Source organism: Eleutherodactylus coqui, chromosome 2 (assembly GCF_035609145.1).
Source record: "Eleutherodactylus coqui strain aEleCoq1 chromosome 2, aEleCoq1.hap1, whole genome shotgun sequence".
NCBI lineage: Eukaryota > Metazoa > Chordata > Amphibia > Anura > Eleutherodactylidae > Eleutherodactylus > Eleutherodactylus coqui.
The window spans coordinates 242,646,869-242,665,340 of NC_089838.1; the positions used below are offsets into that span (position 1 = coordinate 242,646,869).

General features: G+C 45.7%; 2 protein-coding genes across 2 annotated transcripts; one reads left to right on the plus strand and one right to left on the minus strand.

The window, feature by feature from the left end:
* Nucleotides 1-451: 451 nt before the first annotated feature.
* MFAP1 (microfibril associated protein 1) lies at nucleotides 452-12,048 on the minus strand. Its single transcript, XM_066592731.1, has 9 exons — nucleotides 11,879-12,048; nucleotides 7,577-7,796; nucleotides 7,152-7,326; nucleotides 5,730-5,917; nucleotides 4,815-4,923; nucleotides 4,574-4,734; nucleotides 4,238-4,397; nucleotides 4,064-4,153; nucleotides 452-2,405 (listed from the first exon to the last, which is right to left on the minus strand). Exons 1-9 carry the CDS (start codon nucleotides 11,955-11,957, stop codon nucleotides 2,223-2,225), a joined length of 1,365 nt encoding a protein of 454 aa, XP_066448828.1. The 5' UTR covers nucleotides 11,958-12,048; the 3' UTR covers nucleotides 452-2,222.
* A 32-nt stretch (nucleotides 12,049-12,080) lies between these two features.
* On the plus strand, nucleotides 12,081-17,771 carry RPL37A (ribosomal protein L37a). The gene is made up of 4 exons (XM_066592732.1): nucleotides 12,081-12,150; nucleotides 12,927-13,055; nucleotides 13,142-13,224; nucleotides 17,635-17,771. The coding sequence occupies exons 1-4, from the start codon at nucleotides 12,148-12,150 to the stop codon at nucleotides 17,696-17,698; spliced, it is 279 nt and encodes a 92-aa protein (XP_066448829.1). The 5' UTR covers nucleotides 12,081-12,147; the 3' UTR covers nucleotides 17,699-17,771.
* Nucleotides 17,772-18,472: the final 701 nt, after the last annotated feature.

The window sequence follows — 18,472 nt, forward strand, 5'->3', positions numbered from 1 at the left end:
CCGGAGAGCGGCTCCTCGTAGCTCCGCCCCGTCACGTGCCGATTCCAGCCAATCAGGAGGCTGGAATCGGCAATGGAACACAGAGCCCACGGTGCACCATGGGAGAAGACCTGCGGTCCACCGTGGGTGAAGATCCCGGCGGCCATCTTAGCAAGGTAAGTACGAAGTCGCAGCAGCGCCGGGATTCGGGTAAGTACCGGACGGTTTTTTTTTTTACCCCTGCATCGGGTTTGTCTCGCGCCGAACGGGGGGGGGGGGGGGGGGGGCTATTGAAAAAAAAAAAAAAAAAACGTTTCGGCGCGGGACAACCCCTTTAAGATTCCTTTCCCCTCTAACCCCCGAAATATCGGTTTTATCAGCTTTTTTCTCTTTCTCCAGATACAGTTGTGGTGAATCTGTATTAGAATTCCCAGATCTTCAGATTGGTGAGGAATTAAAACAAACTACAGCAGAAAGTTGCAGAAGTTTTCATTACACAATTACCAAGATTTATTTACAGAACAGCCTACAACATACGTGTTGGTGCTCAATGTATTCCGGGGGGGGGGGGGGTAAATCACTGTAAACCTTAGGAGCCAGATAACAATAACCTGCGTATACAGCAACAGTGAACAGTCCAAAACCATTGGCACTACTGCTACAAGTGGTGTCTGTGTCTAATTTACAGTTTCATGAGATAAAGCTCTTATTGTCAGTTTCCCCTCAAAGTTAACCATTTTCACATAATTGTCCATAAGCGGTAAAAGTATTTTGATAGATTTTGCCACTTTAATTGTTTAATGTAAAATATTTTGCTGCAAACAAAACTGCAGCTAAAATGGAACTTGAAGAACCAGCCAAACACACACAGTACACCGATTCTTCCATTTAAGTATTAAAATGGGCAATTAAAGCAGATGCTAAATTACCAACTAAATGCATCAGATCCCCTTTAGGCTAGTTTTTCCACGAGCGTTTTATCGGGGCGATTTTGCTGTGATAAAATGGCGGCCATCTGATGCATTGGATTTCAATGTATTTGTTCAGATGGGTAATTTTCCAGTGCGTAGGAGCGGGCAGCCGGAAAAGATAGCAAATGCGGTGCACATTCTGGCTGGCCGTTTTTACGCCGGCTAGAAAATATAGGTTTTGACCTATCTGGCCAGAATACGCTGGCTGTTCCCATATACTCCTATGAGAGACGTCAGGGAAGGGAATTTAGCAGCGGCTCGCGTTGCTAAAGTCTCTTCCCCCTCCTGGCAGCTCCCATAGGCTGAGGTAGGAGGTAAAAGGACTACCCCATCCCGCCCCCTCCCCTTGCCAGAAAGGGACATGGAGTTTAGCACACTAGCTCTGATAAGCTCCCTTCCCTTCCCTTTGCCAGCAGCCAGAGAGGGGGAAGAGAAGGAGTTTAGCAGAACTGAACTCTCTTCCCTTGGTCGACGGTATACCGGGCTGTGGCGTATATACACTGCAGCCTGGCCATCTGAATGGGTGTGAAAACAGGACTTGGTCGCAGTCGCCTCTCGCTCATGCGGTTTTCAGGCAGCCGAAAATCGCAGCACCTATGTGAAAGAGCCCTTATACTTATCGGGGGAAGACTTGCATTTCATCCATCAGGTCTAAAAGGGAACCTGTCATTTTCTAGCATATTAAGGGTTATACCACAATTGCATGTTATCCCCCAGCAACAGGATAGGGGATAACTTGCTGATGAGTTGGGGTTTACCAAGACCCACTGATCAAGAGTGGCTGCTGCACCCCCTGCAATCAGGTGGAGACTGAAGCGCTGATGCTCCATTCACTTTCATTGGGACTGCGTAGCTACCCGAGCAGTATGTCATCCACACCGCAAGAAGGCCAACTGGGGTGTGCGCAGATGACTGCACTGAATCTGCTCACAAGAGGAATAGATCTGCTTCAGCTTAGCTTGTGGCAAGTACATGCAGTAGTTTGACATTTTTGATTATGTACTAGTGGACCCCATAATGACAAATTACCAGAGTGAACAATCAATGCCACTTTTAACCAAGAAAATGTGTATTCCTCTCGTCCCACAACACAAATTTGAGCAAACCAGGGACTTGTTTTACATTTAAAAAGATGTAGATAAAGTCCGAGGAAAATATTTACATAATGACCATAAATAGTCAGTAATATACAAAAAAGGAAATGTTCTTTACATCATCGGATCTACTTAAGTCTATGTGACTTTAAAAATAATTAATTCTAAGGGCGATCCATTAAGTCGTCTTCCTCTTCTTCACAGACGGTCTCTCAAACACATCCCTTACACCAGCGGCTTTCTGCTTAAAGAACTTCGTATTTTGGGCACTCTCCTGTCCCCAAGCAGAGTCAAATGACGTTGTGTCTTGATCAACCAAATGAGTGTATTTCGTTCGACCAGAACGACCAAAGTTTTTGACCTGCGTTGAAAAAAAACAAAACAGAGAAATGGTTTAGTGCGGCACTGTGCTTCACGGATTAAATTCAATGTATGAGTTTACAAAAATTATGACTCTCAGATAACTTATTAAACACAAGACTGGTTTCAGGAGCATGTAATACAACACATCCGTAATACTGATCTGTATTATGGACAGTACAACTGTATGCCATCAGCATTTCATCTGTAGTTGATCTGTTTTTGCCTGCGTATATTTTCTAATACTGCTCTGTATGTGTCCAAATAGAGAATAGCAGCAATATGGAGGCAGAAAAAAATAGGTCATGCTGTGTTTTTGAAGGACAGCCATGTGAATACTTACATAGATTCACATTAGCTTCATATTGCAGTCCGCAGAACAGGCCGAATATCTGCTCATCTGAAAGCAGCCTAAGGCTGGATTCACACGAACGCATATCGGCTCGGTTTTCGCCGATATACGTTGTCCTCATCTGCAGGGGGGGGGGGGGGGGGGGTGGTGGAAATGGAAGTGCCAGGAGCAGGAACTGAGCTCCCGCCCCCTCTCTGCCCCTCTGCACTATTTGCAATGAAAGGAGTCGGGGCGGGGCCAAGTTTCAATAATTAGCCCCGCCTTCGTCCCGCCTCCCCCCATTGCAAATAGTGCAGAGGGGCGGGAGCTCAGAGCACTGCTCCTGGCTCTTCCAGCCTCCCCCTGGCTCTTCCAGCCTCCCCTTGGCTCTTCCAGCCTCCCCCTGGCTCTTCCAGCCTCCCCCTGGCTCTTCCAGCCTCCCCCTGGCTCTTCCAGCCTCCCCCCTGCAGAGAGAGACAACGTATATCGGCTCGGCGTGAAAACCGAGCAGATATACGTTCGTGTGAATCCAGCCTAACGCTGGATATTTATAGGATACATCTAATGGTTGTATTTTCAGTGCTATATAACATTTATATATAATCTTGTACATTATTCTGAGTTACAGCCTGTATTAGACCCCAGAGCCAAATTTAGAACTTTGCAGGCTTCAGTGCTAAAAATTCCCAGCATTCATTGGTGGCTCAATGTTGAAACACTTCACATTACTTAAAAATACTATGGGGAACATTTACTAAGCCCTGCATTTCCAACGACAGTCTAAGTATAATTTTCCCCAGGACACAATGCACCGAATACACAAAGAGGCGTATGGCAAGATAATAAGCCTCTTCTGGTATTAGGAGGATGTTGGAATCTGTGTGCCTGCGCAGAAATGTATGCTAGGTCCAGCCTGGTGTACATTTCTGGCATAGTTTACACCAGATTCTGGCATAAATTATACATAAGTCTCCCAGTGGAGGACAGCCATGTCCCCTCCCTACAAGCCCTGCCCACTTTTTAAAACTTTTTTTTAACCAAGGACAAAAGTGGTTAGGCTGGGACAAAAAAACTGCAAAGTTTTGTTACTTTTTCTTTTTTTACACCAGAATCTGCCATAAAAGGCTTTATAAACGTCCCTCCATTTGTATATGGCAAACATTCCAACACTAGGAACGGTGAGAAAAGCACCTCTATATGTTGATGTGAACAGTGGCAGCAGAATGAGCAGGGAGGGGGTGTTCGCAGTTGAGCAAGTTCTTACACATATGACTACAGAAAATCCAGGATGATTTGTCCAAGCGTAAATACGATACTAATAATTGTACCTGCATGACTTTAGGCAGGATAGTTTTGTTGAAGTGGTCCTCCAATGTGGGTGCACTGAAATCTCTTTTGTACACATCCTCATCTTCATCCTAACAAATAAAAATATAGTATTAAATAATGACAAAATTGAAAAAAAAAATCCATTTCAGATTCATGAGTGTCTCATCTCCTACCATGAAGAAAGCTCCTCGGTGGTAGTATTTCTGGAGGAACTTGTATTTTCCTTTAAGTGCCTTGTTGGTAATGATCTTGCCATTAGCCCGAAGCTCTGCTCTGCGCTCCTCCTCTGTCATGTTACGCATGCGTTCAATCTCGGCCTTCTCCTTCTCCATACTATTATACCAATGTGGGGAAAAATCATTAGCATATTGAAAAAAAATCCACCGTATGTACTAAATGGCACATTTGTGGTATTACCTGCACTATGTAAAAACAGATCCTGGATACTGTGAATATTCACCAAACCATGTGAAATATACATTTTTACAGAAATAATAATAAACACGTACGCTTCTCTTTCTTCACGGTCACGCTTGATGCGTTTGAGTTCTCGTACTTTCCAGGCCTCGTACTCTTCTTCATCATTCTCGTCGTCCGTGTTTAGTGCATCCAGTGCGGCCAGAGACCTCTTGTTCTCCTCTATCTCTTTCTTTGCCTCCTCCTCTACAATCTGCAAGTCATAAGGGGATTAAATCACTTTGATCTGCGACAGCTGATCAGCCATTTCTCCCATCTATAAGCAACACCTACCTTTAATGTGTATTTACGTCTTTCCTCTGCCATTCGCTTGTTTTCTACCTCAATTTCTTTCTGTTTAATTGCTTCAGCTTCTCTTTCCTGAACGGTGACTCTGTCCTTCCTGAAAAAGAATAAGTCATTGGCAAAATGAATATATGCCCTCCTGTCTGTGACATTGGACAGTTCAAATTCTGTCAGATGGTCTTTAGCAAAAGATTGCAAGAATGTAAGGTTACAAATAGAGTGTGGTGCCAAGTATCTTAACAACTCATTAGTACTCCGATCCATAAGGGGAGCTGCTTTTTTTAAATGCCCATAGACTTTAACGTGGATACCGGCGATCACGTGACCAGGAGTGGGGCCTTGCAGCCCGGGATGACAGCTCCATGCTGTCGGCTACCTCCGGTAACCGGCAGCATGGAGCTGTCACGTCCTGAGCCTCCAGGGCTGTCATTCCCAGAGGGTGTATGTTTTTACGTCCTATGGGAATTAAGACCAGCAGGTCAGGACGTAAAAACACTATGGGCTTGTCACTAAGGGGTTAAGCAAGTCAAGGTAAAGTTGCTGGTTCAATAACGGCTACTGTTCTACCCTAAAGCTCCCATGAGAACACTTCCAGTCTCTGCTGTGGCCTCGTTCAGTATTGTCATAGGGGCATCCACATCCTAACAGGCTTGAATAGAGGAAGTCATGTGTGTATTTATGTGAACATTGATGTAGGTGGCGATGTGGATCCAGACTGTTCAAGACCAGAACCGAGGACAGGATGTCTTGCAATGGGGACATTTGGGCAGAATACTTGTAGGCTTGTGCCCTGTAACTTCAAGAAATTATAGCAGAAAAAAAGTAGAAATACATAAAGCACTTCTGGCAGTTCTCTTTAATGAAAACCCCCACAGCAGGTAATCTAAGACCCCCTTTACTCACTTTCTAATGAAAACTGGTTTCAGTCTTGGCTCCGTCTCATCTTCACTGTCTGTGTATTCCTCATATTCTGACTCGGACTCTGACTCTTCACCTGATTTCCATTCATCTTCTACCTCCATTACTTCCATCTCTTCATTTTTCCTCTCTGCAGCTCTTTCGCGCATCATTGAACGTCGACGCTCAATTTCCTAACAGAATCACACAGAATTGAACTAAAGTACAAAAGTGTAACAAGACAGTAATTTGTGTCACATAGGCATCATCTACAGGAAAAACTAATGTTTGAGAAAGTCAGCTCTACAATGATATAGGCTCTCCCTCTCATTCCCACACTTCTTTTGCTAGGACTGTGGTCTGGTGGGTGTCCTGAATAGTCTCTGCTAGCTGGATGTTTTGCCCCAAAGTCCCCCCTCTTGCCTTCTGACGTGGTTGACGTTGTAGGCACCATCCACACACCGCTCTGAAGTCTCACTCTTGCGCAGTGAGGCCGGCTACCGGCACATGTGCAGATGAGCCCTGCGATTCTGCCACCGAAAGGACATTTTATCTACACATGCGCCGGTAGTCGACCTCACTACTGGCAGGTTTCCTTTAAAGATGTAGTCACATGGGCGATTTTCCCCATGCAAGTTCTGTCCCATTTAAAAATGGACAGAACTCGTACAGGAAAAGAATCCATTCACTTGAATGAAGTAATTCACATGAGCGATTTTTATCTCGGACCGATAAGTCAGAAAAATCGCAACATACCGCATTTTTGTGCAATTCTTCTACAAGAATCGCCCATGGTTTCCCATGAGGACATTTAAAAAATGCATCTCAATTGCATGTCACACAATTTGCATGCGAATGTGATGCATTTTTAACGCAGGTTACTATGGTGACCATATGAGAAAAAATCAGGAAGTGCAGAGCAGAGACAAATACATATGAAAATCACATGCAAAATGGTCAGTTTTTTTCTAACCAAAATTACACTTGCACGTATGAATACAGTCTAATGTGGACTATCTGCTCGAGAGAAATATCTTACTTGTGTGAATTAACCCTATGAAGAGTTTACATGCTGCTGCATCCACTCACAGTCGATAACTATTGGAAGTGCCAGGCTACTCTGAATGGAGCGGCAAGGCACACTTGCCTCCTAGTCACGGTATTGCTACAGTAGCCCCCAGGTTCTATTGTTTCAGTGATCAGTGGGGGTCCAGTGCTATATTTCTACCAATCTGCCTCTAGATGGAATACCCCTTTAAGTGTTCAGGGTAGAATCATGGGGTCACTTCCACCACATATTTTTATAGAAATTTCCCCTGGTCAGATCTCTTTAAAGGTACTACAATCAGTATGTAAATCAGCTAGACTGTGATACCGCTTTAGAAAAAAGACCAGGCAAATGATGCGCAGCGATATGCCATAACTTACCTCATCATCCACCTCTTCTTCCTCCTCCTCACTGGTTTCTTCCCGTTCCACATGCCCATGGGCATGGCCATGCGCGTGTGCGTGTGCATGGCCATGCCATTCTTCACCTGGTTCAGACTCGGACTCGCTTTCCCCCACCACCTCAGGCTCCACAATCTTTCTGTGTCTGGCCAATCTGTTCAATAAAATTATATCCAACATTTAAATTAATAATCCACTTTAAAGCACCTAAAGAACTTCTGGGAAAGTGTTGGAAAGAAGAAAAAACAAAACATAACTGTCAGCTTAAGAGTCCGAATCAGTGTCTTGTAGGAGCGGACGCCAATAAATAGACATGAACATTATAAACAGTCATTACATATCGGCCTGATGAGGCCCAGTAGTTACATGTAAGTGGTTTGCAGAGGAGTAAAGAGATGGGTTACCTCTCCTCCACATCCTCATTCATACGATTCTGCAATCGCCGCAGACGAGGATCACTGGTGCTTTCTTCGAGCTGTTCTTCCACTTCTGCTTCCTGCTCCTTCGCTTTCTTAATAAACTGGAACTCCTCATCCTCCTCGTCAGAAGATTCCATTGGCGCATAGTCTGGTCTTTTACCGGAGACATAGCGCTTCACCTTCACCTTTTCCATCGAGATTTCACCTAAAATCAGCCAAATTAAAGCCAGGTCAGATATTAACGAGTTGATAGTTTCATATAGAGCCAGAACGCAGACTGACAACTCTCTTTTGTGCATCGCTATTAGTCTACATGCCGCGGGCACGGAGGGGCTGGTGCGGCCCGCCACAGGGGCCTGTCCCAAAGTCAAACATCAAAGTATGCTTATTCTGAAATGCCACAGTGTTTCAGAATAAAACATACATGGGGTCCATAAGTACATACCTGTCATTGGTTCATATTGCTTGTGGTTCGGGCATCATGAACCTGGTGACAGGTCTCTTTAATAGATCATTTGTTTCCAAACTAGCCATGATCTGATGCATGAAGACAGCAGTAATGAGCGCAGATCGACACGCTATATTGATGATAAAAAAAAATCTGCCCAAATAAAAAGCCCCTAGGGTCTGGTCCATAGAGGGATTGTTCACACCAGACCCCCTCTTAACTGGTGGTAGGGCTGCCCACTAATGTTATAGAGCTTGTGGTACCAACAGAATGGCAATAATCTAATTCATGTTCGGCTTCCTACACACGGGTGATACCAGACCATGAAACCTGGTCTGATATCGCACTCGCCACATGCGTTTTACATGGGGATGCGAGGTGGTTTCCTGTCAAAAGCACCTCCAATCACTTCAGTAAAGTTGTTTTCAGCCGCGTCGGAGGATTGGTAAGGGTTTCCCTATGTTTTCAATAGGAAACCTCACATCGCACGCCATGTGATATGTATTACTGTCCCATTGAAAACAAAGGGCGACCCGTTCCAAGGAAGCGCAAAGATACAGCATGCATCGTGGTGCGGGGAAAAAAATTAAAACACTAATTTATATGACTCTCCATTCAAAAGAACGGAGCTCATAATCGCGTGAGATTTGAACGTCTCGCAACGCACAAATCTCACACGATTTTCTTGGCCGTATGAAAGTGGCCTTATACACACTTGTGTTGCGCACGGGTTTTCCGCTTTGTCACGTGAACAAGAATGCATGTAAATATACTGGTTTTCTCTATAGCACTTGTGCAGAGAATAGAGTACACAGCTCCACTGAAGGCAATGTGCGAGGATCTGTGTGTGGTCTCTTGGTGCTGCGCCTGTACAGTCTGACCAAAGCATTCCTAAAAGGGCATAGAATTAGGGGGTGTCTAACACACATTGTAACCTAATGTTAAAGTGCAAGTAAACTTCAGCTAACTTCCAACATACCGTAAGTTTTGATCAGTAGAGGTCTTGGTGCAGAGATGAGATCCCAACTATCACTAAACTGAAGTGGCAGAAGCACTCCGCTGGGAGGTGTACGAGCGATGTACGGAGTCATAGACTTACTAGTGAACCCATACACCGCTCCGAAGAGAGCCAATTGGGCATAGCACTCACATCAGCTCTTCCACCTTTTCTTTTTAGAGATATTGGGGGTCTAAGCACCCGAACCCCATGTCAGAAGTTTGCTGAAAGTTTACTCACACTTTAAAGAGACTTTGTCAGCTACTTTGTGCCCTATAAGTGAAGCTTCTGTGCTCAATGTAGCTGACATGATAAGTGTCCGGGGATGTCAGTTCTATACTTACCTTCTCCACTGTTCCCCCGCTGTCAGCATAGCAGCGCACTAAGTAGTCCTCTCATTCTAATGCGGGTGAACGAGTAATCTGCTGGAAGTGTCCAGCAGTGGGCTTAAAAGCTGACAGCGGGGGAAGGTCAGTAAAAAACGTACATCCTCGGACTCAGTGGGTCACCTACTTTGAACCCATAACCTTAGCTGAACGGGCTCAAAGTAGCTGACAGATTCCCTTCAAAGAACATCTGTCATACGCACTCAGCCGTAGAGCCTGTTCACATTAGGATCTTCATGTATGCAAATATATGCCATTTTAAGTGTTTAAAAGTATATACGTTTTCACTTTAAAAGCTCTTTTTCTTAATAAGGTTTTTCAGCTAAACACTGTTTTTCCCCATTTAAAGGGGCTGTCCAGTAGGATAAGCCATCAATAATAGATCAGCAGGGGACCGCCACCCGGGACCCCACTGATCAGCAGTCAAGCAATACATTTTTTGACTTATTAAAATGTTGATGCTTGACGGATAGTAAAATCGTAATGTGAACAGCCTCCTATCTGCGGGCAGCAGCTCATTGTGGCAGGGGTGCCATGATGGCTCATAGAGGGTTGTATTTACTATAATATATATATATATATATATATATACACACACACACACACACACACACACACATATACATACACACACACACACGCGCCACTTACAGGGTACCCGTTATGGGTCCACGCTGCATGCCTATTGTCCTTGTGTATGTGTTACGCTGAAACATTGTAGCACTTCAGAATAAACATACTTTGGAGGTCTGACTCATAACACAGCTCCAAGTCAGAGAGGCGGACTCCAGCCTCCCCATCACATCATGTTGACATCTCCCTTTTATGTAAAGGAATAGAGCGGTCCCGCTACCCGCTGTGGGCGGAGAGAAGGCGACGCGCACACCGCTATGATGACCCTTGTTATGAGTCAAACTTCAAAGTGTGTTCAAACGCAGCAGCATTTCAGAAGAACACGTATACAGGCAAGGGGTGTACCTGCCAGGTAACGCTGCCTGCGGTTCGGGCAGCCTGATGGCAGGTTCCCTTTAACTCGCCTATAACGCAGCTCAGCACAGGGGTATTTATTTCAATGAAACATATGTATCGGATCCCATAAGGACAAAGCAAAGAAGCTTTTCGCAAGCCCTTCTAATGATCGGAGCACGCTCTTGGCACACAGAAACAAGAAGTCTTCGGTGTTTCGTGTGTCTGAAAGCGTCCCATCTGTGACTGACAGCTCCGCCCTACCAGCGCGCCAGCGATGCTTAGTAAATGAATCGGACACATGCGACTGCGGCAATCAGTCCCATGGTAATCTAGGAGCCAGCACAGAACCTTCACTGTTCTATACTGCCCAAAGGCACGACAGACTATATATCTGACAGGTGGTCTATATAGCTGACATTTATTACACGCCTTAGGCCGGGTATACATGGGCGAATTTTAGTAGCAAAATCCTTGATCGCCATACGCAGTAAAACACGGGCATCGAAAGGCACGCATTTCCGTTCATACTCGCGGGTACAAATTGTGTATTCTGCAAATGAAAGAAAAATCGTGGCCTGTTCTATTTTAGTGCAGATTCTGTGCAGACGGCCCCCATTGAAGTCAATGCATGCGGGTTTTCCTTCGCCCATATGCAATTACCATTGCGTACGAACGGGGGAAATGCTTGCAACTTAAAAAAAAAATAAGATAGAAAAGCCGGAATACCATCTGGATGGGAGAGAGATCCTTCTTCAGCGAGACCGGTACACTGCGCACAATGTACATCCGTGCGGAAAAACGTCTGCATCCGCAATCATTCGCAAATACTTTACGCAAATGATCGCAGGTCTTCCACTGTGAAAATCCACATGTGGAATCTGACCCTTTCGTGTGAGCCCGACCTAAGGCTGGTAACACATTTGCATCGGCACCTCCGGACGGCGGCTGTCACAGATCCGGCTGAAAATACCGGCGCTTTTTCATCCGTCCAAAGGCCGGGCGGTAAGCAGATAGACTCCACTATGGTCAATGGGGTCCGTCCGGCGCGGTTTGGTTCGGTCCAGGGAAGGAGCCGTTGGATTGCGGGGAGTCCCCTTTTACTGCTTCCCGAATGAATCAGAAAAGCAGATACCCCCAATGTAGGTGTGAGACCCCCTCATCCCCGCCTTTTCATCCTGATCTCGGAGCGTCCATGTGTAAAATAAAAAAAACACTGTACACTATAGTTTATCATCCTGCCACTATGGAGGCGCCGCTTATCACTCTGACCACTTGTTACATTATATATCCACCGAGACCATATGCTCACTCCTATACAAGCTGTAAGTAAGAGTGTGTGTATATGTATGTATGTATGTATGTATATATATATATATGACAGCCCAGTGTGATAACCTGTGCAAGTTCAGGACCCCCATACTGCTATATATACACTTTTCCGCAGCCTGCGGCCTACAATCCCTCCCTCCGCCTGCGGCTTACCGTACCTTTCTCATTGCGGACAGGGACGGCTCCAGCCGTGGACTGGATAGGTGGCTGCTTGCTGAGAGCGCTGGAAGACGCCATGGTTCCGGTAATGCTTCACAACCGGCACAAGTGTCTACAGGAAACCTTCCGAGGCTGTGGAGGACTAAACACCACAGAGCCGAGCCCACGGCAGGAAGGACCCTGACTCTATGGTAACTTCCGGGTGCGTGAGCTGTAAATCGCGCATGCGCACTCAGCTCCTCCCTTTCCGCTCGGGTCCTGGGTTAAGATGGTGAGATGGATTTTTCTCCGTGCGCGCCGAATCTTATCCGCCGGCATCTTTCACCGGGAGACAGGCCCGCATGACCGCGATGTTCGCGCCTTTACCGGCAGAGTCTAGGCTTCCCGTCGAAGTTCATATTGTTGTGGTTTTCTATGCCTATGGAGCCGGCTGCCGGAGTAGAGGGCCGGGAAGGTCGCCTTCCCAATGCATTGTATATGGCGCCTATAGATGTGGAGCTATCACATGGGTGCATGTAGTGACTAATAGTGTGCAGGCGGATGATGGGATTGTGAATGAAGACCGGTGCGGATTAGGTTGTTGCTAAGCGATGGCGATAATGTAGGAGGAGCGGATACAGCGAGTGCGTATAGTGGAAAGGTTTGGATCCCGGGGTTTTTTTTAAGGGTGGTCTCACACCTGTTGGAGGTTCCACTGCCCCTCTCCGTTTGGAGAGGGGAATCCCTGCGGCCGAACTGTCCCGGTTGGAGCCAGATGGACCCCATTGACCGTAATGGGGTCCGTTTTGGCTTTCATACGGAAAAAAAAGTGCTGCATTGCACATTTTGTTTTTCTTCCGGTGTTTTGTGACGAAACTGCGACGGAACCGAAGGTGAGACCGGCCCACATCGTAGTCCACATATAGGATATAACTAGGCTAATCATCACACGGCAGCGGTGATATCGGGTTGAGGCTGCGATGTAGCTGTAATGTGACTCGGCCGTCCTGCACTCTTATTACTTGTAATCACTAACTCTGTTACTAATTTATATCCATTTTTCTTCAGGCCAAACGCACCAAGAAGGTCGGCATTGTGGGTAAATATGGGACCCGTTATGGTGCTTCCCTAAGGAAGATGGTCAAGAAAATTGAAATCAGTCAGCATGCCAAGTACACGTGTTCCTTCTGTGGCAAGGTAAGGGGGTCTCCTGTAGAACGGCTGCAGAAGAGGTGGATAACTGTTATCTCTGTATATGTAATGTTGGTGTATCTTCTCTGCAGACCAAGATGAAGAGGAAGGCTGTTGGAATCTGGCACTGCGGTTCTTGCATGAAGATAGTAGCCGGAGGAGCCTGGACCTACAAGTAAGTACAGACCCTTCATTAGCAACACACACAGTACTTTATATCAGGTTACTAACAAATCGGAGGAGCTGGAAGGTAAAAACTGCGACTGTATGGCGCCTGCTATAAAACATTAGTGCTGCCTTGTTTTGGCCTTTCAGGCATAGGGTCCGATTGTGGTGCGGGATCCGGAATCCGACCAGTTGGTGTGCAGGTGGCCTAAATCTGGCAAAATCTATACCCAAAGTGTCCCATTTGTTTTAATGGGAATCTGTACTTTCTATTCCATGGATTTTATTTTTTTTCCCTGTCTGATGTCACTTCTGCATCAGCAAATCTGCATACTGTTGTGCCAGTTGACGAGGTAACAATCCGTATGCAGATCCAAGACTCAAACAAAAGTAAATCTGCTTCAGATTTTCATTGAAATCTGCACTGATAGTCTGTGGATTTCACCCACATTAATGTCTCCTAAGGTTGGGTTGATTACTTTTTTTAAAAAGTGATCATTTTGTTTCTGCAATCCTAAAAAGCAGACTCCAAGTGTGCGGTGATCACTGGGCATCACAGGGATCACAGCATTACGAGAGACTACTTGACAACGATATTGTTGGTGGTTCACAAATCTACATCTAGCATGCAGTGCAACGTTTTGGCAAGATCAGTTTTTATGTTTTTATTAAGCATAACAAGTCATGGGAAGTACACATATAAATGCCACTACTTGGGATACATTGGTTGTAATTCAGGGGCTCACCTTGAGCACTTACAAGATCACAAGATAGATGGATGATCTTAATTGTGATATGTGCTCCTTATACTGAATACTCATTGTGTGTATCAAGCACCTAGCAGTTGTCAGGATTGCATTAACCTTTTATATGTGTGATTGCAACAGAGACCTGTAACAGTGGTGAATGGTGCCACCTGTCTGGGTGGCGGACAACAAAATAGTTGGAGCTGCTTGTTGGCCAAATCCTCTCTACTGGTGGTCCCACCACCTAGCAGTCTGGTCAGAACGGCCCAGGTGGCGGGCAGTTCATCAATTCGACCATCCAGCTTCTTGCATTCCAATAATGTGCTGCGCCTCAAACTATGTTATAACAGAAGCGTGAACATGCTTGCATATGAGTTCTATATGATAGCAACTCTATCTCCAGTAGTGGAAGTCCCAGCAAGTCCTTCCCCCTATCCTGCTAATGCCCTTTTAACTTTAAGGTATGGGGGGGGGTGGGGGGGGAGGTGAGAGAGTTATGTTTTTTGTTTTTTTTTCAGTATTCTCCAGACTTAAAGGGGTTGTCCCGCGCCGAAACGGGGTTTTTTTTTTTTCAACCCCCCCCCCGTTCGGCGCGAGACAACCCCGATGCAGGGAAGTAAAGAAAGTTTACCGGAGCGCTTACCTTAATCCCCGCGCTCCGGTGACTTCAATACTTACCGCTGAAGATGGCCGCCGGGATCCTCTGTCTTCGTGGACCGCAGCTCTTCTGTGCGGTCCATTGCCGATTCCAGCCTCCTGATTGGCTGGAATCGGCACGTGACGGGGCGGAGCTACACGGAGCCGCTCTCTGGCACGAGCGGCTCCATAGAAGACTGCAGAAGACCCGGACTGCGCAAGCGCGGCTAATTTGGCCATCGGAGGGCGAAAATTAGTCGGGCTCCATGGGAACGAGGACGCTAGCAACGGAGCAGGTAAGTAAAAAACTTTTTATAACTTCTGTATGGCTCATAATTAATGCACAATGTACATTACAAAGTGCATTATTATGGCCATACAGAAGTGTATAGACCCACTTGCTGCCTCGGGACAACCCCTTTAAGCCTGGTCATTACAGCACAAACTGGCTTGGTTTTGCAAGGGTTAATTATGTTGCTTTGAAAAGGGCAACTTGCACTTTATTGTGAATATACAATTTTGAGTAAACTACAATATTGTCAGTAAGTTTCCTGTGATGCTGTAATCTTTCTCTCTGAAATGTCTTAGTTGTGTTTTTCTTCTTGTACAAGCGACAAGGGTCCTGGCCCGCTACTAGCTGCAAGCCAGAAGGAAAATATTAAGATATTGCATGTACTACAAACACTGCATGTGTTTCAGACTTGTTTACTTACACAAGCAGCTTGCTCTGAATAGGGCATCTTATCAGGTGTTTTGCAATATGCTGCTATATAGGAAAGGGGGAAATGGCCATTTAAATGGAACCGGTCACCACCTATAGGCAGCATAAGCTAAGTGCAGATGATGTGAAGTCCGGGGAGGCTCTTTTCATACTCCCCAGTTTCTGCTGTGCCCCCTCGTGAAGTCCATGCATACTCATCTCAGGCTTGCTGTGTGCGCTCTTAACTTGCCTAGTGGTGGATCGTGCAAGTGTGAACAGGACCCCTAAACTGTAAGCGCCATGACTTAGTTTATGCTGCTTATCAGTGGTGACTCTTCTTGCCCTACGGCACTGGCTGGTAGGGGCCATCAGTTTTGGCGTGCTCAATCACCAGAGCAGCTGCCCATCAACAAAATGACAGGCTCTGGCCCTCCTGTGAGTACCATGTCACCATTTTTACATGGACACAGTGACCAGCCCTTAGGGCTCATTTACATGGGCGATTTTCTTAATGTCTTGAGTTCTATCCAAGTTTGAAACCAACAGACCTTGGACCTTTTAAAGTTAATGTAGCAGATCTGCTAATGATGACGTATTGTTTTTCTGGTGTAGTCTAAATGAGAATTTCTGCACCAAATTTGTCACAGAATTTGTTAGAAAAGTAAGCAAACTAGGTGTCTGAGCTAGACGGTGTAAAGGTGTTCCACGTATATAACTTAGCAGGGCCACTAATAAACATGGTGCATTTTAAGACTATTTTTGCACTAGAAGGCCGGCTTCCCACAGCCGTGACAGGCTCCGCCGCGGAATTCCACGGCGGAGCCCATCACGGCGCCCCCCAGAGACCCCAATACTTCCGGATCCAGCGTCCTCCGTCCCGCATGACGCTTCGGCGTGCATGCGCAATAGAGCGCGTGACGCGCAGGCCGCGTCATGTGACACGCCCACGGCGTCACATGACGCGGTGGGCGGGGAAGCGGTTTCACGCTATCTTCCGCTGTGCTACAGCGGAAGATAGCGTGACGGACAGCTTCCATTGACTGCAATGGAAGCCGGCCGTGCGTACACCTGCGACAAATAGAGCCTGCCGCGGGTGAGGACGGGTGATGTCACGGTGCGGAATTCTGCAATGAAATTCCACACCGTGAGCATTGAGCTATTAGGTTCAATAGAACCTAATAGCTGCGGGCAACGCGGCGGAAATCCGTCCGTGGGAAGGAGCCCTTAGACAGTGTACTAGTAAATCTTATCTGTGTTTTTCACCACCACTGATTAGCTATGCTTTGGGGGGGGAAGAAATTGCTGCATGTCCTATTTTGGTGGAATTTTTCAGGTCAGATTAACCCATTCAAGTCACCGTGGGGGTTTAAAAAACAGAATGCACTTGTATGGCATATGCATATTTATTTTTCTCACCCATTGACTTTAGTTGGTGTTTTAAATAGGCCAACTTCACTTTTCCTGACACATGAAAAACAGATGACACTCGTGCATTAAACAGAAAGGGGAAAAAACCTGTAAAATACATACATTTTCAGTGAAATTGGCCAGTTTTTCATTGATGACATTGTGAATATAGCCTAAGGCCGAATACACACAGCTGTGTCGAATCCTGCAGTGGAGCCTGACCCTGTGCCCAGCCGGTGACTCCTGCATCGGCGCACATGCGCAGTACAAAACATGCCGCGTTGTCACTAGGCGATGATGCAGAATCTGCGACCCTTTCACAGTGTTATTTGTAGAAGGGCCACAGATTGTACAGCTTCTATTAACTATAATGGGAGCTGTCTGCACTGTAATAGGACATGCTCTGATTTTCCACTCTGAGCAGAAAATCACAGTTGATTTCAGCTTGTGGACATGGAAAAGCAATTTTTCTATAGCATGTCTATGGGCAGTATTTGCTGCGGAATCCATAGGCGGACACCTGCTCCGGATTCCACAATGCAAATACGCCTGTGTGCATTGGGCCTTATGCAGATCATTACATTCAAGTAACTCTATTGAAAATCCAGGTCTTTTTTTTTTGTTTTTTTTCCCCCTTTCCTGAGTTTTGGGAAACATCACTGTAGTTTGACTTCATTTATTTCAAATGTGAGTTATATTACCGAAGTTCATCGAAAGAAGATCTTGTTTTAGGAAGATGAGAAATTAGACTTCTTCAAAATACCATCCATCATATCCTCGTCCTCAGCTGCACTCTGGAAGAGCAATTACAAGCCCCAGTTTACTTAAGAAATGAATTGTAATTACTGTCGGCAAGATTGCTTCGTATTCTGTTGCTCCTTAGAAACAGATCAAATGGTAATGCTAATCGTTATGTCTTCTTCCTCCTCAGCACCACCTCTGCTGTCACAGTGAAGTCTGCCATCAGAAGACTGAAGGAGCTGAAAGATCAGTAGATCAGTCCTTTGTGGCATCGCCTCTTCATGTCTGTCTGGACTCTTCTTTAATAAAGAAATGTCTTGGAAAATAGTCTGATGCTCTGGCCTGTCTCTTGTCTTATTGTACATGTCGTCACACAGACCCTCAGAACCATATGCAGATAAATGCTTCCTTAATGTGTATTGCTGCACCTCCAAAGGGCTCCAAGTGGTCACAAGTTAATGGTACTGATTACACTGGACAACAAAAATGCACTTTATTCACAATCTCAACGTAGTTGTCAACTCTTTGCTTTCCCAGGAAGCCATGCACAACATCTTAAAATGCCTAGCCTTGTGGATCTGAGTAAAGGTACATCTATTGAACTGAAATGGGCTACATCTCAGAGCCAAGAGCGAACTGAAAGTTTTCAATGTAATTTTAGTTTATTCCGTGATAATTAAGAAATGCCCATTTTCAAGTTGGAAAGATTTCTACTGTTGACAGTGTTCTGTTCTGTCACAATGTGGTACACTGGTGAGTTAAACTATCCACAATCCAGATATATTAACCCCTTTATGCTCTGGTGGAAAATTTAGTCCTTGAGGTTTGGGGTTTGTATAGATGGGGGATCAGGAGCAGATCCTGCTCCATCCAGTGCAAGTGGATGTCAGCTGTAAAACAGCCAATAACTGCGACCAGCATTCATGCTGATCACGGCTGTTAACCCTTTGAATTCTGACCGCTACATTTAAATGCCCTGATCAGCCCTCTGGCGACATTGCGGGTTGCTTTGGCAGTTGGGGGGCCTT